Genomic DNA, 26418 nt, shown 5'->3' with positions numbered 1-26418 from the left:
AAGAAATAATACCTCGTCGTTGTGAAATAGAAAGAGATCCCTGTTTATAACCTAAATTTATAGATCGAACGATGAAATTACCCAAATATTTCCAAAAGCACTTAAAAAATTCAACTGTAAAGCCATCTATACCTGGACTTTTGTTATTTTTCATATTTCTTAAAGTTTTGCCAGCTTCTATCAATGTGATTGGACCTTCAAGATTGTCAGATTCTTGTTTACTAATTTTATTTATGTTATATGATTCTAAAAGTTCATTCAAATTTACATCTGCTATTTCATTGTTATTACTGTATAAATTTTCATAAAATTTCTTGACCTCTTCCAAAATATTTGCCTGCTGAGTAACTATATCTCCATTATCTAGTTCTAATTTAGGTATAATTTTAGATGTAAAATTTCTATTCTCTAAATTTAAAAAATATCTAGTAGGCTTCTCACCCTCCTCCACCCACTTAGCACGTGACCTTACTAAACTACCTTTTATTTTTTTATCCCTAATTTCCTGTAGTTCTCTTTTTTTAACTTCTAACTCTACTGTGTCTATATCATCTTGTTCCTCAATTTCCTGAATTATTTTTCTTAGATTGTCTTCCCTAATATTTTGTTGTTTCTTCCTAAATGAAGAAAAAGAGATTGTTTTGCCTCTAATTTGCAAAAGTAAAGTTTCTAGGAATAGTTGATTATCAATAACAAACTCAATCTCACTGTCAGGAATATCCATCAAATTATGTAAATTATAAACTGGAGTACAGTATTGTTCTTTTGTCTCAGCTATACAGGTTTTAACCATATCCAAATAATCTTGTTCTTGTAATAAACTATTATTAAATTTCCAAATTCCTTTACCAGGGAAAAATTCGTTTAGTTTCAAAGCTAATGTTGGAAAAGAGTGGTCAGATCTATAACCTGGTTCTATTTTGGATTTTTCAGTACTAGAAATGAAGTTTTCAGAAATCAAAAAGAAGTCTAATCGGGCCTGTTTGAGTGGGTTGCTTTTCCTCCATGTATATCGTCTTACATCTTCATTCTGTTCTCTAAAAATATCTACCAGTGAAAGGTTGTCCATGATCTCCAAAATTTTTTCTCTAGCTTTAGGATTGTTAACATGCTTGTAGTTTTTATCATAGTCAGTCTTAGGATTAAGAACCAGGTTAAAATCTCCACAAATAATGGTATATCTATTAGCAAAACTTTCAATCGTTTCAACAAGAGTGTCATAGAAAACCGGGTTATCCTTATTTGGACCATATAAATTTATAAGTGTGATTTTAAATTTTTCAATCTCAATCTCTAATGCTAGGAAATTGCCAGTATCGTCTTTCTTTTCTTTGTGCACTTTAAATTCAAAATTATTTTTAAAAAGAATAGCAACACCCCTAGAATTCGATTTAAAAGAATTAAAATAACATTGGAAACCCCATTCACTTCTAATAATTTTTTCCTGTTCTTCACTAAAATGTGTATCTTGCAAGCAGAAAACATTACTATTAGTCGACCTTAAATAAGAAAAAACATCCCTACGTTTAATTTTGTCTCCTAGGCCCTGAGTATTAGCTGACAAAAATTGTATTTGTGTCATATTTATATCTTAATATGAACATATGATCTAGTTCCACCCCCGAAGTAAAGAGCGTTAGAAAAGAGATAAGGGAATAAATGAGAAAAAGAAGAAAAGATAATATAAAATATAACATTAAAGTGGTCATTACCTAAACAAACCACTACCGTCCACAGTACAAACACATTCCAGTCTGACATCCGCACACTTGCATTCCATGCTTTATCATGATCACCGGAAGTAAATTACACACCGGAAGTAGTATACTAAGGATAAATCAAACCCGTTAATATTCCGGAAAATAAGGCGGGAAACCATATAGAACGATAATAAAATTAGTATTACCTTACTTATTGGACTTTAACTCTGAATAATTAAAGAGATGATAACAGACCTTTCATTTATTCAAGCTGATATGATATATTTGCATGTATCAAAAGCATGCATACCGTACATATACATTTGTGCATACAATATTCCACAACATAAATGTAGGCTATTGGATTTTTTTCTACGTAATTAGCTGTATAATTATATAATATTACGTAGTCGTACCTTGTTCATCCTATACAGGATGAGTTTAACATTATAGCGAGTAGATCACAATTAGCACCAGCCGCATAAGTCACAAATATATGTACAGTATACATGTAAATTGCTATTAACAAGAATATATGACCAGAGATATAAAATTAGTATTTTTCTGATATGACTTACCGGAATTTTAGAAAATTATATCCCAATCTATACACATACACAGAATAATTCGCGATTCACCATAAATTATCCAGTGAATTTGACACAAACACGGACACATAAAAACACTGTCCAAACACTGTACATGTATTGTCTCGGTAAAACCAGGATAAAAAAGCTCCTGGCGGCACCGCCGTGCCTAGTCCATTACCGAGTAAGTATATCCTTAATATTTACACAAAGTTTGATTCGTCCATGAGAAAACTGTCCGTGAGAGGGGTACCAACGTGAAGACGTCTTTTTCTACCATCGGTCAGTATAGCGAATAACTTGCCATCTGTGCTGTACGAGTTCTTAACACATTTAAGTCTATAGGCGTCCTTTAAGATCTGTTGGTTCATCTTGGTAAGATCTTCGAATATCGTGTACCTGGTCCTCTTCAGCTTGGAACGGGCTTTCACGATCTGGATTTTCTTCCGACGATGCGTGAACTTCACGATCACATTCCGAGGTCTATCCCGGTTAAATTTCCCGAGGCGGTGAGCTATGTCAATGTCACAACTCGTAATAGGGACATTGAGTTTGGTAGAAACAAAGTTCACAATTTTATCCACGCAGTCTTCAGTTGTCTCAGACTCAGACGTGTCTTCCAAACCGCGAATTCTGATTGAATTCTTGCGACCATGTTGTTCCAGGTCGTTGTGACGAGATATGTTATCGTCCTTGGAACACCGCAGATCAATCACTTGTGCCTCCAGGTTTCCTATTGTCTGTCGGAGACTCTCATTCTCCGTTTCCAATTCGAACACACGACCCCTGAGTTCATCGGCCAATTCCCTGTTTTCCTCTCTGATAGTATCTCGGAGTCTCTTCATTTTAGTATCGAAATCAGACTTTGTTATGAGAGTCGATAACAAAGTCGTAATTTCCTCAAGTCTCTCATCATGTTGACATTACCTAGATTTGCATGGCGGATTTTGTCGAATAATCATACGACGCACATTTTCTTTCGGAACATCTCGGGCCAGTTTAATTAATTCCTTAACTCATTTTTTTTTTCTCCACAGGAAAGCATTACATTATTCAAGGAAGGTTCCGTAACTAAGCCGTTCAAGGTCACAGAGGTCAGATATGCCTTTTTCAGTTCTTCTTAATAGCCAAAATTCCCATGGACCGGCTATTAGGCCTATAGTATATCGGTATAAAAGGCTTCATAGTTTATTAAAATGAATGACCATGACGAACATTCAAAGTCAAAGTGGTCAAATAGGTATAAAGTTTTCAATGAGTTCTCAATAACCATTTAGATGCAGTGATCTGACAGTAGGCCTGTTGAATACTGGGGTAAAGAGCTACCAGATTGGTTCCAATGAATGAATGACATACCTGCAAGGTCACAGGGGTCAAATATGCTAAAATCTTTAAAGGACTAAATAATTGTGAATACGAATTGCTATTGAAATGAAAATACCTGTATATTTTTCAAAGTCATTTAATTCAAAGAAGTTTCACATTAAACCCACTATTCGCATTGATGCCATATAAGCGATACAGGCATTTTGGGCCTATCTACATAGTTTGCTTTTTATCGAGTAATGCTGAGTTTTCGTTTATATGTGTCGTTTATATTCCTATTGTATATGAATAGTCTATTGCCCATTTGATTTCACAAAAGATTATGTTTGAGTGCTAGTGACACTCTGCAAAAGCCTTATTTGAATCATTTCAGTACTAATAAGAGAATTCCATTACTGTCACCATCATGGGATACACGGAACGGCTGATATCCTGTTTCATCATTCTCACGTGTTCTTCAACAGGTATGTTCTTTTGTCAGTTAAATAGTTCAATCTCTTGACTAAGTAGAGATACCTTATAATGATGATGGTTAATGTTAAAAATGGCGCGGGATTAAAACTATCAACACAACCCTGCAGTAATTCCATATTGAACATTGAAAATGAGGTATGAGAATTTAAGATGTGATCTGTATTTAATAGATGGTCTGGTGTTAAATAGGAGGTGTTTATCAACCTCAGTTTTCCCAATATTTCGCAAAACAGACAAATAAATAATATATCTACACTCAATGCGTACTTTAATGTATAGTACTCATGTAATGTCGATGAGAATAACGTACTAAAGTTCTAATTAATACGGAGTATCATTATATGTTATGTCCCGTTGTCTGATCTGAATTTCTGGAACGAAATTCACAGCAATTTATTACTATTACTTTTATCAGCGACTACCGTCAGAGGAGACCGTGCTCCCCGGGCTTCACACATTCCTTAATTGTTTTACACGTGCACATAAATTATACAACTGCATGAATTACACATGCATTGTTTTTACCGATCATAATTAATGGACCGCACATGCGCAGATTATAGACATATTAAAATGTGGAAATGCTTGTTGTATCAACATAGTTAGAATATCGAACGCCTGAATATCAATTGAAAGGCCGTGTGCAAATACCCGCTATATCAGTTGTGTTAGCCTCCCTTCCGTTTAGTTCCGCTTGAGTCCTCTCGATTTGAAAATATTTGGTTTTCTTTGATTTAATTAATGTTTTTTATGATGTTTTTTTGTTTCATTTACTTGTTACCAATGTATCTTGTTTAAAATCAATCTTTTTGTTTAATTTCATCTTTAATTTTCATTACGTTTAGTTCGAGCACAGTGTTCCGGGTCACCCACGGATATCACTATATCAACCTATGAAATAGGTTCATTTACGTATCCAAGCAGCGGGTTGTACACACAGTAAGTAGAGGGCGTCTCAGAAAGTTTCCTTATATATCTTTGTTTTAAAGATGCACCATTCTTTCCTTAATAAAGATTGATGTTGTATACATCGTACTGACGACATGTATATACCCATCTCATTACTGGAGAAAAGTATGTAGGCAAAAGGTTCTGTTTGTTGAAATCTATAAAGTAAAACATGTTTAGAACAGAAGTATGAACTGGACGTATTGTTAAGATATGACTTGTAGGAATGTTAAACTTTCTCTAAAGATACCGATTATAACTATAATTACATCTACATGTATTTATAAAAATAGTGTTATTTTACGTGATTTTAACTTCCCCGCTCTGAATTCTGGCAATTTTCAAAATGTATATAGTAATTGTCAGAAATTTTGCTATTTCAGATATAAAAATATTGCAAAATAATTTGAGTAGATTCTTACCCAAACATAAGTACTGATTCAGTATTTTTAGTAATGTAACTCTGGAAACTCACCTGCATGGTTGCTATAGCAACGGAAAATGGGTTGGTAAGGTGAAAATGTCCATTATGTTACCAATTCTAAAATTACACTTTCATAAACAAGAAACAGTAGTTAACATAAAGCTTCCAAAATGGCACACAGCAAAATCATTTGCTTGTTTTTTTTTAGACAATACAGACAATGTATTGTGATATGAATACATGTAGTATCATTTACAACCAGGGGATAGTGTTCACAACATAGGTAACATCCCCTGTCTCACTTTTTATAGGTCTATTTGTAGCTTGATAGGCTTTAATATGATAATGTTTTCCCGTGCAGCGTTTAAGTTTAAAGAATTTTAAAAGAGTTTGTTTGAAATGATGGTGGGGTTTTGTTTTGAAGAAAAACAACTATTTATTGATTCATTGGTTTTAAATAAAATCCTGTGAGCACAAAAAATACTTATCAAAGAAAAAATATATATTGCAATATTTAGCTAGAAAATCATCATGAACATTGCAAGTAGCATGACAGACATGTAAAAGGCCAGACTTTAGTAACATGATATACATTGGTAACATGACAGGCATTGGTAACATGACAGACATTGGTAACATGACAGACATTGGTAACCTGACAGACATAGGTAACATGACAGACACTGGTAACATGACAGACATTGGTACCATGACAGACATTGGTAACATGACAGACATTGGTAACATGACAGACATTGGTAACATGACAGACATTGGTAACATGACAGACATTGGTGACATGACAGACATTGGTAACATGACAGACATTGGTAACATGACAGACATTGGTAACATGACAGACATTGGTAACATGATAAACATTGGTAACATGATAGACATTAGTAACATGATAGACATTGGTAACATGACAGACATTGGTAACATGACAGACATTGGTAACATGACAGACATTGGTAACATGACAGACATTGGTAACATGATAGACATTGGTGACATGACAGACATTGGTAACATGACAGACATTGGTAACATGACAGACATTGGTAACATGACAGACATTGGTAACATGACAGACATTGGTAACATGATAGACATAGGTAACATGACAGACATTGGTAACATGACAGACATTGGTAACATGACAGACATTGGTAACATGACAGACGTTGGTAACATGACAAACATTGGTAACATGACAGACATTGGTAACATGAAAGACATTAGTAACATGACAGACATTGGTAACATGACAGACATTGGTAACATGACATACATTGGTAACATGATAAACATTGGTAACATGACAGACATTGGTAACATGACAGACATTGGTAACATGACAGACATTGGTAACATGACAGACATTGGTAACATGACAGACATTAGTAACATGATAAACATTAGTAACATGACAGACATTGGTAACATGACATACATTGGTAACATGATAAACATTGGTAACATGACAGACATTGGTAACATGATACACATTGGTAACACGACAGACATTGGTAACACGACAGACACTGGTAACATGATACACATTGGTAACATGACAGACATTGGTAACATGACAGACATTGGTAACATGACATACATTGGTAACATGATAAACATTGGTAACATGACAGACATTGGTAACATGACATACATTGGTAACATGATAAACATTGGTAACATAACAGACATTGGTAACATGACAGACATTGGTAACATGATAAACATTGGTAACATGACAGACATTGGTAACATGACAGACATTGGTAACATGACAGACATTGGTAACATGACAGACATTAGTAACATGACAGACATTGGTAACATGACAGACATTAGTAATATGACAGACATTGGTAACATCATAGACATAAGTAACATGACACACATTGGTAACATGACAGACATTAGTAACATGACAGACATTAGTAACATCATAGACATAAGTAACATGACAGACATTAGTAACATGACAGACATTGGTAACATGACAGACATTGGTACCATGACAGACATTGGTAACATGACAGACATTAGTAACATGATAAACATTAGTAACATGACAGACATTAGTAACATCATAGACATAAGTAACATGACAGACATTGGTAACATGATAGACATTGGTAACATGACAGACATTGGTAACATGACAGACATTGGTAACATGACAGACATTAGTAACATGACAGACATTATTAACATGACAGACATTGGTAACATGACAGACATTAGTAACATGACAGACATTGGTGACATGACAGACACTGGTGACATGACAGACATTGGTAACATGACAGATATTAGTAACATGACAGACATTGGTAACATGACAGACATTAGTAACATGACAGATATTGGTTACATGACAGACATAGGTAACATGACAGACATTGGTAACATAACAGACATTGGTAACATGACAGACATTGGTAACATGACAGACATTATTAACATGACAGACATTGGTAACATGACAGACATTGGTAACATGAGATACATTGTTACCATGACAGACATTGGTAACATGAAAGACATTGGTAACATGACAGACATTGGTAACATGACAGACATTGGTAACATGACAGACATTGGTAACATGACAGACATTATTAACATGACAGACATTGGTAACATGACAGACATTGGTAACATGAGATACATTGTTACCATGACAGACATTGGTAACATGAAAGACATTGGTAACATGACAGACATTGGTAACATGACAGACATAGGTAACATGACAGACATTGGTAACATGACAGACATTGGTAACATGACAGACATAGGTAACATGACAGACATTGGTAACATGAGAGACATTGTTACCATGACAGACATTGGTAACATGACAGACATTGGTAACATGACAGACATTGGTAACATGACAGACATTGGTAACATGACAGACATTGGTAACATGACAGACATTGGTAACATGACAGACATTGGTGACATGATAGACATTAGTAACATGATAAACATTGGTAACATGACAGACATTAGTAACATGATAAACATTGGTAACATGATAGACATTAGTAACATGATAAACATTGGTAACATGACAGACATTGGTAACATGATAGACATTGGTAACATGACAGACATTGGTAACATGACAGACATAGGTAACATGACAGACATTGGTAACATGACAGACATTGGTAACATGACAGACATTGGTAACATGACAGACATTGGTAACATGACAGACATTAGTAACATGACAGACATTGGTAACATGACAGACATTGGTAACATGACAGACATTGGTAACATGACAGACATTGGTACAGTACATGACAGACATTGGTAACATGACAGACATTAGTAACATGACAGACATTATTAACATGACAGACATTGGTAACATGACAGACGTTGGTAACATGACAGACATTGGTAACATGACAGACATTAGTAACATGACAGACATTGGTAACATGACAGACATTGGTAACATGACATACATTGGTAACATGATAAACATTGGTAACATGACAGACATTGGTAACATGACAGACGTTGGTGACATGACAGACATTGGTAACATGACAGACATTAGTAACATGATACACATTGGTAACATGACAGACATTGGTAACATGATACACATTGGTAACATGACAGACATTGGTAACATGACAGACATTAGTAACATGACAGACATTAGTAACACGACAGACATTGGTGACATGACAGACATTAGTAACATAACAGACATTAGTAACATGACAGATATTGGTAACATGACAGACATTAGTAACATGTCATATATTGGTAACATGACAGACATTAGTAACATGACAGACATTGGTAACATGATACACATTAGTAACATGACAGATATTGGTAACATGACAGACATTAGTAATATGACAGATATTGGTAACATGACAGACATTAGTAACATGACAGACATTGGTAACATGATACACATTAGTAACATGACAGATATTGGTAACATGACAGACATTAGTAAGATGACAGATATTGGTAACATGACAGACATTAGTAACATGACAGACATTGGTAACATGATACACATTAGTAACATGACAGACATTGGTAACATGACAGACATAGGTAACATGACAGACATTAGTAACATGACAGACATTGGTGACATGACAGATATTGGTAACATGACAGACATTAGTAACATGACAGACATTGGTAACATGACAGACATTGGTAACATGACAGACATTGGTGACATGACAGACATTGGTAACATGACAGACATAGGTAATATGACAGACATTGGTAACATGACAGACATTGGTAACATGACAGACATTAGTAACATGACAGACATTGGTGACATGACAGATATTGGTAACATGATAAACATTGGTAACATGACAGACATTAGTAACATGACTGACATTAGTAACATGACAGACATTGGTGACATGACAGACATTGGTAACATTATAGACATTGGTGACATGATATGTATTTGTAACATGATAAACATTAGTAACATTTCTACTTAACTTTAATGGTCGCTGCCTATACTAAGCCTAAGCATTAAAATTCTGTGTATCGTTGCCAACAGAAACCTGAACTGTGCCTGGTTACGGAACCCATCCGGTTCAAACAGTGAAGACTTTCTTATGTATGTGTCGATTACCCAGTTTACATCTAACGACATACTCACCATTTACGACGGTATGTTATTAAATTTGCTCTTTAGTCAACATAATAGAGTTTAAACAGTATTGTGTCTAAATAGTATTAATAAATCATGATATACATGACAAAATGTAGTTTGAGGAAAGATTTGGAAATAAGTCTATATTAATTATGTCCCTTTAAATGGTCACGAATTTCAAACACTGTAGTGATGAAGAAGACATTTATCAAAAGCAGACGATTTGTAAAGAATAAAAACAGTTTAGAACATTGGTTTATACGCATGTGGAGATATAATTGCAATATGAAATAAATGTATATAAATATATTAATTATTTAATTGTTTGCTGAATTAAAGCATATAAATTACTAAATTTTTTTGTAATTTAATGGATATTGGAAATTGTGTAACTAGCTGAGATTTTGTCTGTTCGTGTTTAGTTTATACCGCAAACACACAGGTTTCCATTTTACGCTAGGACAATCCTTGAAATTTACAGGAAACCACTTTGATATTGAATCATATCATCGGTCCTCACGGAGACTTCTCTCCACACGTTTCATTCGTTTGACCCCATTCTCGGTCCTCACGGAGACTTCTCCAAACGTTTCATTCGTTTGACCCCATTCTCGGTCCTCACGGAGACTTCTCCAAACGTTTCATTTGTTTGACCCCATTCTCGGTCCTCACGGAGACTTCTCCACACGTTTCATTCGTTTGACCCTATTCTCGGTCCTGACGGAGTCTTCTCCACACGTTTCATTCGTTTGACCCCATTCTCCGTCCTTACGGAGACTTCTCCACACGTTTCATTCGTTTGACCCGATTCTCGGTCCTCACGGAGACTTCTCCACACGTTTCATTCGTTTGACCCCATTCTCGGCCCTGACAGAGTCTTCTCCACACGTTTCATTCGTTTGACCCCCTTCTCGGCCCTGACAGAGTCTTCTCCACACGTTTCATTCGTTTGACCCCCTTCTCGGTCCTGACGGAGACTTCTCCACACGTTTCATTCGTTTGACCCTATTCTCGGTCCTCACGGAGACTTCTCCAAACGTTTCATTCGTTTGACCCTATTCTCGGTCCTCACGGTGACTGCTCTCCACACGTTTCATTCCACTGACTTCTTCACACGTTTCATTCGTTTGACCCCATTCTCGGTCCTCACGGAGACTTCTCCAAACGTTTCATTCGTTTGACCCTATTCTCGGTCCTCACGGTGACTGCTCTCCACACGTTTCATTCCACTGACTTCTCCAAACGTTTCATCCGTTTGACCCTATTCTCGGTCCTCACGTTGACTGCTCTCCACACTTTTCATTCCACTGACTTCTCCAAACGTTTCATCCGTTTGACCCCATTCTCGGTCCTGACGGAGTCTTCTCCACACGTTTCATTCGTTTGACCCCATTCTCGGTCCTCACCTAGACTTCTCTCCAAACGTTTCATTCGTTTGACCCCATTATCGGTCCTCACGGAGACGTCTCCAAACGTTTCATTCGTTTGACCCCATTATCGGTCCTCACGGAGACTTCTCCACACGTTTCATTCGTTTGACCCCATTCTCGGTCCTCACGGAGACTTCTCTACACGTTTCATTCGTTTGACCCCATTCTCGGTCCTCCCGGAGACTTCTCTACACGTTTCATTCGTTTGATACTATTCTCGGTCCTCACGGAGTCTTCTCCAAACGTTTCATTCCAATGACTTCTTCACGTTTCATTCGTTTGACCCTATTCACGGCCCCTTTAGGCTGTCAGCTATCGTTATACCATCCTCTTTTCTTGATTACATGCGCATTATCATATCCAAGAGTCAAGAAGAAAGGACAATCAAATTAAAAGTCGAGTCACATAACTGCGGGCTGTTGGAGTGACCCGAGGACATAGCGAGACGAACGATTACGGGTTCCATTGGAGAGAGGAGAACGATACACTAACAAGATCAAAGAGTAAAAAAGAACATGACATCAAATGGAAAGAATGGTACCGGAACGGCCTTGAGAATACTAACAGTATTTCCTGAATAATATTGAACTCAAACTGAAACATTTTGGATTTTGAAACATCCGGTCCAAATTTTCATTTGATTCCACCAAGAACGGACTCACAACTAACTAAAGTGATGGGTTCATTATGGTTTTGCATGACATGCAGTACAGGAAGGAAGCTCCGATTGACTGTATATCCAGTCTTTGAAAATGTTACTGTAATATGTCATTGGTGCATAAAAAATAAGGGATTCCGGACTTGGGATTTTTATACTGAAACAAGACTGCAAAGAGCCGAGGAAGAAAACCGAATGCATAATCAGTCAATTATTTGAAAATTAGAAGGTAAGATCATGAAGTATGGTCTACGCACAAGAAATACGAAGGAAAGATGGAGTATCTCTATCTTCTGGGCGTGTTTTGGTTATGGATGAGAGGAAGTTTTACACCACAACATTATTACACTGAGTCGTGCAGCTATATCGGAGGGGCTGTATTCACATTACGTAAACTAATTTTAAATCTGGAGTTCCCGGAATATGGAATGAAAAAGACGACACATGTGCTCAAAAATGCCAGAGGTCCAAAACGTAAAACGCGGAGAAAACAAAAAAAAAGACAAGAGTTTTGAGCGTGATATCCAGTAAAGCCCAGAAGTTCCCGCTGATGGCAACATTATTATGGAAAATCGTAATATCCGAGGCAGAATATTAATGGCCATGGTCAAAAAATGTGTACGCTTGAAGTTGGGTTATTTGTCATAGCCTATGGCAGGGATCCTATTTTGTAGTGATATGACCGGAAGAAACATCGTTCGCATCTGCACAATTGTCTGAAGAGGAAGCACTTGTCAACACCTCCCAACAATTCATCTCCATTGCATAAACTATTTTCCATATCCCGGCGCGGAAGTACCTTCGCTTCACTTGCAATGACAAGGTCTTCCAGTTCCGTACCATGCTCTTCGGGCTCACAACTTCATTTCTGGTTTTCACCAAGTTGCTAAAGGTGGTCGAGGTATTTCTGAACATTCATAGAATATATGTCCTCATCTGTTTCGAAGGTTTATCCCCTTCAGGGAGAATTCAGTGGTGTCCCCTCCTCAGGGTTTTGTGTACCTTGGTAACAGCTTCAATACATATCATATCAATCTATCTTTGTAGAAGTATTTGAATGCAGGAGGTTTGTCTTTGCCTTCATAGGTCGCTGTCAACTCCAATTGCGTTGGTTCCTGAGTTTTGTTGGGTATCTCAACTATTTTACAGATGTGGTTTCTCTAGTGAGACTTCATATCAGATGTCTCCTGATATTTCTGTTGGCCAACTAGGTCCCTTCTTCAGGGGGATCGGGAGTCATTGTTTCACTTCAACCAGTGGGTCAAGAATTTTGCTTGGTGATGTATCATTCAGGGCAATATTCTACAGGGAATTCCTTTGACCAGCCAGATCACACTATGACTCTTTATCCTGACGTTTGAGACACGTTTGGCAGCTTTCTTTGAGGTATATGTCCGGTTGGACGAGTGGTTCGGTAATAACTTTCGAAGCACATCAATGTGTTGGTTAGTTAGGCTTTTTTCTGTGTACCTGTGTTTTACATGGGACATTTCCAGTATTGTTTTATATCCGACTTAGCAATCAGAAACGGAAGTTGGTATGTGCTAACTATACAGACTTTTTATCATCAAAAATACTATAGAAAATTAATATTCATTTCAGACCTTAAAAATGAAAATATATACTATATAAATATTTTCCTTTCTTCGTCGCAACACACATCGTCGGAGACACATGTTTAATTGTACTACGCTACGCCCATGTAGCGTAAGCGTAGTGCAATCAACCGTGGACCTCCGACGATGCGAAAGACACTTTCAGAATATTTTATTTTTTTATTGGTTTTCTTTCTTAATGATATATGACGTACTTTTTTTTTAAATTGATAAAAAATATGCACCTCCCGTGGAAAAGATTATGAGTAAATTTTAGAACTAGGGCTGACAAGTGAGTTGGACTATTTGTCATGTTATACGCAGATACAATGTTATCCTTTGCCCTTTCAAATGTAAAGGGACACGATTATTACAACAAATCAATACCATCTAACTGATTTATTTCATGCATTTTATACATATGCAGTAAATGTGGACACACAGACTGGGTGGATCTGATTTATAGCGCTAAAAATGTGAAAAATGAACAAATTCATTTTTAAAAAGCAAGATGTGCAGATTTGGGTTCAAACTCCACGTCAGTAATTATGGGTGAATTCACGTTAATAGGAAACAGTCCGATACAATAAAAGATGTCACTATGATTTCGGACAAAATTCCATTTTCCAGAATCAGGACTCTAAAAGTAATTCTAACACGATTCGTTTGCAACGCGTGTTTTGATTGGTTGTGGACCGACTTCTAATCTGCGATAGAACCATGACATATCGTGTTAAGCCACGCCCCGTTTCTAATCAAAACAATATGGCGTCAAGTTCGACTCGTAGCGAAATTCAACACTCTGCACCATTTATGATTGATGACCCGTGATATTGGAATCGAAAGTGAAGAAATCGAATAGAATGAATTAACTTAATAAATTTAACAAAAATCGTTAACGTCATTCTTACCGTCATTTATTGATTGAAACGTTCATTTCGTCCGTGTGTAAGCATCTAAGGTCAAGTAAAATCCGAAATGAAATGGAACAAGTGCACATAACTTTCACATAACGGTTGAGCCTATAGAAACACATCAACTCTGACTTTGTCAAAACGCCCATGTCGTTATGCATACTGCATAAATCCAAATATGTCGTTAAATCTTCTGTAACAGGACTTTCACAACAATCCAAATACCCCGCTTCGTCAACATACAGATCGAACTCTCGCCAGTATGGGCGTGGCCAATTGACCGACTTTGAAAGCTTCACTCTGATTGGTCAATCCACCACAGTATGACACGTAACTAGCGGAGGTCACAGAGTACTTAACAGCGTACTTGTAGCGATGTAAAACAATATATCTAAATATATGCGATAGTAAACGTGTTAGAATGGGGATAGTACGTTGTTTTTCGTGGCTATGCTGGCGATTAGAACATGAAATTTGGTTTAAACTCTCGACCTATCGGTCTCGAGTTCAAACCAAATATCATGTTCTAATCGCCAGTATAGCCACTCAAAACAACATACTATCCCCTAAATATAACATGATTTTAAAACACTCGTTTGGTCATTTTTGCTGACGTCATGAAAGTGTTTTTCTAAGTAAAATGTAGATTGATGTAATGATAATTGATAATATTTATAATGTTTTCTCAAAGCAAGGTATTCTTCCCATTTTTTTATTTTAGATTTTTGTGGATTGTTTATTATTGCAATATAACACTTAACATTGTACACTGTCATTTATCCGAGGAAATTAAGGCAACTGAACTTGACGATATATATGGCTATATATGTAACCATTTTGATATAAAAAGGGGAAAATGAACATTAATAGTATTTAGTTGTAATTGTTATGATTAGGTTCATTATCAAATAAAACACATTGGTACTAACTGAGCACATATGAATACAAGGTAAGGATTAAAATGAAAAATTGATAATACAGAAATAAAAATGTAATGTCTTAAAGAAAACAAAATATCCGAGGTAACAATTGAAAATAAATAGTTTCATTGATTTAAAAAAGTTACTACATGTAGTGAATATCATTATTAGTTACTACTTGTCATTTTGTGTATTACGTTTATAATCTTAGATAAAAAAAATAGATCAGCAAATGAAAATACACAGCTGTATCAAAGTTCGTATAAGTACATATCGTAATACATATTCCTAAATCCGAACTGGAAATTCACATATGAATATACTTGTTGCCACTGAGACTTATTTCAGGAAAAGGCTATAATCCTTATCAAAACAAACTGCATCTCATTGGCATAAAAAATGGTGGCTTTCAGAGATACACCCGGGACCTGACGTAGGCTTTACCGAGTTGACAGTCAGACCTAATTTGATTGGTTCTAAATTTCTTATTAATAATCGATTGACAAAACAATAATACAAAAAAAAAATCAAAATCATGATTTCTTGTTTTGTTTTAAATGTTTAATAGGCACGAACAACACGGGCTCCAATGTGTACACTTCTCCTAATGTGGGCACATCAAGTCTAAGCTTTACCCTTGTCGCCACTTCCGGAAACGCCTACATCACTTTTGTATCTGATAGTAAGGCGGATGCCAAACAGCTTGGTTTTACCATCCAGTACATGACAGCATCGTCCGATTCCGCGGAAGGTAACTTTGCTCTTGTATTAGATATAAACTCCATGTGGGAGAAGCTATTATCTTGATTCTCGTATTTGAGTCTTGTACAAATTGTCAAGCTGTTCGATTAAACTTTGTGTGCTCACAAGCGTTTGCTTCTGGTTTGTATTTATAGGAAAAAATATTAACCTCTACTCCTACGATATCAACAAGGTGTAACACTAAAAAACCAGAAGTGGTGGTGAGCTTTGATTCACTTGGAATTTCGATCCGATTGAAATATCAAATCCACATAAACTTCAGTAACGTACCTTGGTTTAGAATCATTAAATATCAATGCATGTTTTTTTTGTCGTATGACAATAATTTAAGAATGAAAAGATGTGTCAAAAGCGATCTTGATAGCCGACGATGTATCGACTGTGGAACGGATGTAGTCTGTATATTTTTGATCGATAGCTCTATAAACAATATTAACTACGACTGTCGACCAATCAGGTCTACTTCCGTTCCACAGTCGATGCATCTTAGATCTTCAAGTGTTACACCTTGTTGATGTAGTTTGATATCATAGTTTTTTTTTCTATTAATACCAACCAGAAACAGGCGCCAGTGATATGCTTGTAACACATTAACATTAGCAGATTAGTTCTATTCTTGCAACAAATTGTATAATTTTCTATTAAATAATACATTGATTATCGTCATACTTACAATCGACATTTTACCGTCAGATATTTATGATAAAATGATTTTCAAATCTATGGATATATTTCGATCGTTTTTCTTATCAATCTCCTTTTGATTGACCTACATATATATGTATGCTATACAATGATACACATACTAGAAACAAAATCTATAAAAATATCCCAACCTTAATAAGACACTTACCGCGCAACATTCAGAGAACGCTATGATTTGTCTCACAGGATACTTTTGATTAATTATTTATGCCAAAAGGTTGCAGTTCACCTGCGAGTTTAACAGCTACGGACACGACACAATACCTGACGAGCGACAATTTTCCATCAAAGTACTCCAAGTAAGTGTTTTTTTTACCTTCTAAGTACCCGTCGTAAGTATTTCTTACCTTCCAAGTACCCGACGTTAGCATTTCTTACCTTCTTGGTACCCGTCGTCAGTACCCTTGTGATCCAATTATCCGTCGTCAGTACCCTTGTGATCCAATTATCCGTCGTCAGTATCCTTGTGATCCAATTATCCGTCGTCAGTATGACTGTCATCCAATTATCCGCCGTCAGTATCCTTGTCATCCAAGTAGCCGTCGTCAGTATCCGTGTGATCCAATTATCCGTCGTCAGTATCCTTGTGATCCAATTATCCGTCGTCAGTATGACTGTCATCCAATTATCCGTCGTCAGTATCCTTGTCATCCAAGTAGCCGTCGTCTGTATACTTGCCTTCTAACGCTATCAAAAATTAATGAAAGAAGATATGAAAGAAATGAAAGTTCAAAAATGGAGGGGAAGCAGGTATATTTCAACCTATCTAAAATACACTAAATATATTATAATTAAAAACCAAACCGAAAACCGTATGTTCTGTGGGGAATACATGTCAGGGAAACTGACGCCGGTCATGCAGGCAGGACAACAGTACGTTGCCATTTACGGTATTTAAGAAATGATAGATAAGGAATATGATAAGTTTGGCTTTTGAATAGTCAGCATCACAAAAGTTTTGTCCACAAGTGTCTATGATACACTCTTCTTAATGGAAATAAACAATAGCTAGTATGTCAATTTCCCCAAACTTCCTACGAGTCATTTAAAGGAATCAATGTTGACAATATGTTTGTGTTCCAGAGACAGCAACTGCACTTGGTCGATAAGCTCACAGGATAGCTGTGGAAGTATCGTATTAGATTTCATCTATATCGACATAGAGTCGGATAAGGACTGTACCTACGATAGATTAACAGTCACATACGGTATGTTACCCATGTGTTAATATCAAGTGTTACATGTACATGTGATAGTTCATTGATTTTAACAAATATTAAACCAGAAAAATGGATGAGAGAAAATTACGACACGTTTGTGATATTTTAATGTTTTCCCCATATAATAATGTAATGTTTCCCAAATCAATATGCTAGGTTTAACCTCAAAATGACAACTTAATATAGCAAGTGTTAGAACACCAGGGCGAGACGCAAATGATAGGGAACTGGCTGACAAAATGAACGCGTATTAGTGTTCATTACACCTTAGCGCAGCGTATGAAAGAAAAAGAAAATGGCCAGATTTTACCAGAAGGACCAAGTCACTATTAGTCAAACTAGATGCGACTTTAGATAATTGTGACTTTCCAAAGTTATATATGGAATACCTTCAGACAATACCCTGTGGTTCATACCAAATATCACTGGCAACTGGCTACATCAGTCAGCACCTCAGCAGTGATGGTAACTACGAGATCTGGATCTATCGGCACTCAAGGGACATTGTATGCTGTCAGATCCACTCGAGGCATATGAACAGTGTAAGTACAATGTTTGGATACAACATGACAGCTCCGGCATCATTAATCCCATGAAGGATTATTATTGCTAGTGTCCTACTGGACAGACAACCATGGAGGTATGTGACCATGTACCCAGTATCATATACTATTTAGGATATAACATTTATTTGGAAACTAGTAAGCCTTTGTATTCAAAAGTCAAAATGTTTAAGACAAACCTGAAGTAATGTATATTTCGCTACAAACCGTCATATCCAGGTATTAGATATGGTTACATTCCAGATTCCAGAACGAGGAAGCCTTATTGGATTCCAGAATAGGTGGTTTAATGTGTAAACCAACATAAATATATCATGTAAAGTTTTCATCAAAACATTGATTTAGCAGTTGTAAGTACTTTTAAAAATGCATTTGTGGTTATCAAGGAACATGATGGCTATTTTGAAAGTGGAAATTTCATTTAAGTTGGTTATTAGTGTAGGTGTCAGCCCCTGTGTACAAATGAAACCAATTATATAACATTTTATTTCAGTTCACTTTTCAATATTTCAATGCTAAACATATTTTCTCCAATGCTCGTTTTTCTTTTAAAAATTACATAGCAATATTGTCAATCAATCCCCCCTCCTTTATCGAGACACGGATAATACAAATACAATCACATGATATATAAACAGTACTAGAAAATACAATAAGATACAGTAAGAGTAATTTTTGATAGTAGTTGAAATAACCATGAATCCTTCGGCTAGCATGGGCCGAAGGCGGAGGCAAGCGTGATACATGTATGTACAGAACCATGTTTTATCATGGAACGCTATGTGACCAACGGCCAAGACATTTGAAAGTATCCCGCGCGTGCAAATGCCGAAGTGCTTATAGACGTTTCGTCCCAAAATAATTATAAAAGGATACAGCGATGCACTATCGTCCATGAAATGCTAATCGATATAACAAATATAGTGTAACTCTCAAATTATCCGGTAAAGAATCAAATTGGCCAACGTTCCTGAGAGCAAAGTTATATAAAATTTATCAGGACTGTACAAACCAAAATTTATAAGTGCCGCAAAGTCACTATGGGATACACTACAGATCCTTGGGGACTGTCGAGATAAAGTCGACAGCGGGAGGCGACTAATTTTGAGTTTAGGAATTCAGGAAATTCCTACAGATTGAATAATTAATTAGATGAATTGTCTGATACCAACATGGGGTCATGTAGAGAACAAAGCCTTTAATGTTCGTTCAAACCTCGAGGGTAGCGGGTTTGTAAGTTGGTAGTCCAGTATCTTTCCCTCGACCAATGCTTCATTTCATCCAAGGTAGGGTAATGATCAATAGCAACCACCTGCATGTCCTTCAAATTATGACTAGGTAAATTGAAATGCCTTGCCACAGGGAAGTCAGGATTGTTTTGCTTGATGGAGCAACGATGGTTGTTTATTATAATATTCAGCTTTGTACTGGTTTCCCCAACATACTGCATTTTTCATTTTTTTTTTTTTTTTTTTTTTGCATGAAAGAAGATATACAACATTGGCTGATGATGTACATGTCATTATTTGTAGAATGTGAAAAACTTAATTGTTAATTTCGCATTTAAACGTATCTGTAGACTCTGTGTATGGACAAAGTTTGCACATTGTTTTGCTGCATGTATTGAATGCGCCGTTGCAACGACAAAGGTAGAAGAAGATAATTAGCTGCTCACCGTTTATATTACGTCTTTGAACTCGTTTAAAGCCACATATTTGCTAACTGTTATTTCACATTTGGAAAATAAGTTATAAAAACGCATATGAGCTTCTCTTTTTGGCCCGGATTAAAGCGTGTGGGATGTCTTGCTGTGGGAGGAAACCAGAGTACCCCGAATAAGTCTACACATTGGGCAGGTGACCCAAATACCTTTTCATATCCGATCTGGGAATCGAACCCCGACCACCTGGGTGCAGAGCGAGTTTATCGCTGTGCTACACACCCGCCCACTGTGTTTATCACGGTCTTCTATTTAAAATTTGCCTTAATTAGATACCAACATTTTTTCTGATTTTTTGTCTTTACGATTATAATTCACAGACGGAAGTTCACAGCCAAATATTTGCCCTACGAATGACTGGAATTCCGCATCCGACCACAGCACGACGGGTACATCAGCCAGCATAAATTTGGTGTCAGATGACGGCCAGGAACATCATGGATTCGTGATGTCTTATACCAGAACAGGTATTGCTCTTCCCCCCTTTTTAAGAGCGGACAGAAATCTTTCTTTAAAATCAAAATTATAATCATTGACAGAGGGCTCACGTGCCTTATGTGAACATATATGGCCATGGTCCACTTCCTTGGTAGCCGATGGTGTATGCAAATGTTTAAAGTGATGTGAAATAATTGTAAGCAAGTAGAAGTACCTGTTCAGAATCAACACGCATATTTCATATTATATGTTGAAATTACCTATTGACCCAAAAATGAAATTGAATATGTATTGGAGTTCATGTACCTGGATGTTTTTTTTTATAGTTTTTAATACCTATTAAGGTCCATTTTAGCTCCCTCTACTTCCTTTCAGAATTCCGAGAAGAACTAAATAGCATAACTGTAGAACATACAGTTTTGTATTCATCGGCATTTCTGTAGCTATTACTAAAATCATATTGAAAGGTGTTTATGTAATTTTGTCAAAGGTTTCAAAAAATATTTTACCGGAATAAATGTGTCAGAATTACATGTGGCATTCATAAGTGGTGTTGTATGAAACTACAACAGGACATTAAACACATACTGTTTTCCACAGTTAACCACTGTTATTGGTAAGTGTTTTCCAGTGCATCTACAAAATTTAATTTGTTTTAGGTTGTACAACAACAACATCAACAACAACAACAACAACAGCAGCAGCAACCACAACAACAACAGCTGCTGCTACTACCACCACTGGCAATTTGGCTCTTGTTAGTGATGGGGCGCCCACTGCTGGAATGATTGCAGCCGGCTCGGTAGCAGGTGTGGTAGTTGTGACTGTTACCGCCGCAGGCGTCGTACTTTTGTTAAAGGCAAAAGGTGTCGTAGGCACAGCGGCTGCTCCAACCCGGTATAACATATGATGTAGATGATATTAAACAAGGGATTGTCCCACAACAAACCAAGCAGAGGCTGGAAACGGAATTTAGTGTGACTGATATGGAGATGGTTCTGGCTATACATGTAGTCTTATAAACAACATGGCAGCCATGCATACTATTTGCAATATAATTCAGATTCATATCAACTTCTATCATTTGGATTATAATCATACGTTTCAAATATAATGAGCCCGACAAAAATACACTTTTCGGATTGGTTCAAAACCTGAGATAGTCATCATCTTGGAAAACACATTTGTAACTTGCTGTGAATGTTGTCCAGTAAGGCCCATGGGGCTCGTATTGACGCATCATATACCATTTTAGCATCAGTATATATAGTGGCCAATCTGGATTAAACAGCTTTGAGCTTCGAGGTGAGTGAATGGCAATTTGACGGTCTCATGACGTCGAACATGTGTCTAATCGCGAAACAAGCGTGCAAGGCATATTTTATCATAAAGATGGATATTTGGTGATTTATCTGTTTTTCAGGACTGTGATATATATTTCTTTTCGTAAAACTCACTGTTAAAGCTGGAGACACCAGTGAAATTATCATATTTAGATATAACTGATGGCTGTTCAACATTCCTATACATCACTAATGTGTTTCAAAATGAAAAACAAATACACAATATTTATTTGAATCGGAGAAATCTGCATAAACATGCAAGCACAACACATATAAATGCCCTGAAATAATTTCATCTGAGCTTTCTCTAGTTTTGAAACTTGTGACTGGCTTGTTGACAATTAGCTATTATTATACCTGGGATAAATAAAACACAAAAAGTATCCTTTAAATTAATGCGAAGACTAAAGGATAAATTTCAAGGTTCGAGCAAAGGTCAAATTATGAATTATCATTCGATTATAAAGTATCTTGAAGAGATGATTGGCTGATTTCTGGGAGCGAAGATGTCTCAAATAGCATATATATATACATGAAAAGAAAACAATCAGAGAGTAAAATTCCTTTGTCTATCAAAAAAATCAAGAAACACGGAGCTATAATACAATGTCATTTTGATTATGTATGGTCTTCTTTGTGTGCGGTTGTTTGTAAATAACATGAAAACTTACAATTTGTACATAATATCCAAAAAGAAATAGTCCGTTGTTTTGGTCTTATATAACAGGACAAGAAATACAGTAGCTGAGCTATAGCAAATGGGTACATTGTATGTTCGATGTAGAACACAGAATGTAAATAGTAATATTGATAATGAAATACTTATAATAATTAAACACTATATATAAAATGCGTTGTCTTCATAACTCCATAAATATAAGTACATTGGTTAACTCAATCAAGGACTACCATTATATACAAAAAGTTATAGCGAATACAAAAGGAGATACTTATAGGGAAAAGTTTAAAAAGGAATGGAAAAATGGGAAAAACTTATTGCTTTGTAATAGTATTGACAGTTGTCTCCTGGGTGTTGAAATATGTCTAACTCTGTATTTTTCATGTAAATTAGTTATTCATAATTTCATAACATTGTGAGTTGAGTTCTGAAACCAATAGTCCATCCCCTCTCTCTGTCTGTCTGTCTATCTTTGTCTCTCTCTTTCTGTCTCTCTTTATCTCTGTCTCTGTCTCTCCTTGTGCATATACTTTTGTCATTTGTCCATAATCTGGAATTAGTAGGTTTTTACCTTTTTCTTTTGTTTGCGATTATCCCTACTCCCGACTAAGTTATTTGTTTTTCCCTCTTTTTTCTCGGTGTGTGTATATGTATAGTATGTAAGTGTAAGTAAGGATGAGTGTGAGTGTGTATAGAATATGGGTGTAGAGTGATGTGTTAAATATATATCTGCAATAAAACAAATGTATGTACTTAAATCTTATATAATATGAAATCAATTGAACTGATGATAATTGATGATGGTATGTCTAATCAATTGATGATGGTTATGATGATGATGTTGAGTTCATATAAACATGGTTTAAAGTTTTTATGTGATATTCAATTTTCTGGTACAGGATGCTAGTAGTTGATTGGATGATGATAATGATGATGATGATGATGTAATATGTTGTTGATGAGTTGATGATGATGATGATGATGATGATGATGATGATGATGGTGATGATCCATTTAAAATGACGATAATGTCCTCAATATATGTATTCTCGCCGAAAACAACACATGGGTACAAAACAGAAAATCAGAATTTCACGAAAAACGACAAACAAACAAAACATCAAAAACAAAGACAAAACATTTCAGCTGCGAAGAATTAGAAATCCCAGGTCAAGATCATATAAACATACCGCAGTTAATATACATGTACGTTAAAACAATCAATGCAAACAAATGATGATGTCTGGCTACGTTTTAGCATATACACATGTAAAAGTTTGGATTCACTTTTTACTATCTAGTTACAAATCATACTATACACACCCAGAGAAGCGATGACACCGGTCGAGCATGGTAGAGATACCCTTAACTCACTGAAAGCTGGACTTAGTCATTACACAATCATTTGATATAAAAAAAAAACCAAATAAATCACTTCTTCCAAGTCTTGACATTAACAGTATTCTATATACCAGAAAGGTAAGTTTGTTTCAGCATTTTATTATCTTTAAAAACGTATGCAATGATCTTTGAGTTTCGTACTATAAGAAAAATATGGTATAATGTTTTAGTTTGGCACCATAAAAACAAGGTATAATATTTTAGTTAAGTACTATAAAAACAAGGTATAATATTTTAGTTTAGTACTATAAGAAAAAGTATGGTGTAATGTTTTAATTTTGTACTATAAAAAATAAGCATATGATAATATTTTAAGTTTGGTAGACTACTATTAAAATAAGCAAGCAACAATTCGTTTAGTTTGGTACCATAAGAAATTGTAGTATGGTTCTTTAAAAATAAGTATACAATACTATTTTTAGTTTGGTACTATAAAGACCTATTTTAACTCTGAAGGTGTATATTTACTTATTTTTTATACATGTAAATAGATCTACAATTTGATCACTTGATATGAATCAATAATCCTGTGCGTGCTACATATATATTAACTTTTACCGTATCCGTTTTTGTTAAATATTAATATTTTTGGTGCAATTGATGAACGCATCAGTAAACTCTTTTGTAATTGTTATATTTGATATCGGAGTTGAAGTGGGATTAACTATTAATTCGGTGGGTCATTTATTTTTTTTTTTTATTTTATTTTTTTTTTTTTGTTGTTGAAAAAACGTCTTTGGACTGGGAATGTTCATGTCAAATTCAATGTATATATGTTTATATGCTGTTGCAATGTTTCTATGTTACTATCACCTGTTATGCCTATTGATTTGCCCACCCCTAACTATCAGCTTACATATTGTAAAATACATGTTGTTGAAATTGATGTTTCTATATACATACTAACGGGCCGTAAGGATTAAATTAAAATTAATTATTAAACTAATACAAAATGTTCTTTTTAGTTTTGATCTGCATCGTGATCTTGATTATATGCTTTATTCTAAAATATGATATCATGTCATATGTCTCTTTTACCTGAATAAATAAAAGTTCATAACTTCCGTAGATCCATACATTGTGTGTCAATATAAGAATGATATCTATATCAATCAGATTACTACTTAATTTATTCTAAGTTTTAGTCTATTTATAGAACTTACAGGACTGCTCTAAAGATTGAATTGCGGCATGTGTTCTTGGTTTTTTTCAATTTTATTATGTTTTTAATTGTTTGTTTGCTTTTGTAGTTATTTCGCTTTGAAGGTATCTTTTTTCGGATATTAAGTCAAATTAATCACATTGCCCACATTGTCACTATTTTTGACCTATCATGACGATAAATATAAGCTACGATGATTTATCGCAATAATGTCAGCCGACTCACCATGGCACTGAGGTAATCCTTACTAAACATTCAGTTCAGAGAAGAAAACTACTTTTCTAGAACGCAAGGGTGACAGCTTTCGGCAAAATAATGTGCGGGTTATTCAGTACATGGTTTGACGATGCAACAATCAATGCAACAAAACAGAGCATGGATCATCATAGATATGGCATTTTCCCCCCTGGGGCAATGTCACTGCAACAAAAAAGAGTATGGAATATTTTAGGCGTAGTTTGTTCGAGGACAAAGTCACTGCAAGATAACAGAGCGTCAAATATCTTAGACGTACTCAGTTTGAAGACATCTTCACTGAAACAAAGCTGAGAAAGAAATATCCTAGATTTGGTTTCTTCGAAGACAATATGTGGCGACAACATAACGGAGAGCGAGTTATTTTAGACGTGGTTTGTCTGGGGTTAATGTGACTATGACAGAACCGAGAGTGAGTTATTTTAGATGTGGTTTGTCTGAGGATAATGTAAACATAACAGAACCGAGCGTGAATTATCTTAGATATGGTTTGTCTGGGGTTAATGTAACTAT

General features: G+C 35.7%; 1 protein-coding gene across 1 annotated transcript in view; it reads left to right on the top strand.

The window, feature by feature from the left end:
- Positions 1-24536, top strand: part of LOC117344222 (cubilin-like) — a 29917-nt gene extending 5381 nt beyond the window's left edge. The window contains exons 2-10 of the mRNA XM_033906894.1: positions 3325-3381; positions 3987-4077; positions 4933-5026; positions 10045-10157; positions 16226-16408; positions 17342-17423; positions 18208-18332; positions 20948-21094; positions 21725-24536. Coding sequence (XP_033762785.1) covers positions 4020-4077; positions 4933-5026; positions 10045-10157; positions 16226-16408; positions 17342-17423; positions 18208-18332; positions 20948-21094; positions 21725-21975 — 1053 coding nt within the window. The 5' untranslated portion in view covers positions 3325-3381; positions 3987-4019 and the 3' untranslated portion in view covers positions 21976-24536. The remainder of the gene's footprint in view (positions 1-3324; positions 3382-3986; positions 4078-4932; positions 5027-10044; positions 10158-16225; positions 16409-17341; positions 17424-18207; positions 18333-20947; positions 21095-21724) is intronic.
- Positions 24537-26418: the final 1882 nt, after the last annotated feature.

This window comes from Pecten maximus, chromosome 15 (genome assembly GCF_902652985.1).
Source record: "Pecten maximus chromosome 15, xPecMax1.1, whole genome shotgun sequence".
NCBI classification, from domain to species: domain Eukaryota; kingdom Metazoa; phylum Mollusca; class Bivalvia; order Pectinida; family Pectinidae; genus Pecten; species Pecten maximus.
Note: the sequence above shows the minus strand (reverse complement) of the source record. Positions and strands in the feature narration are given on the sequence as shown.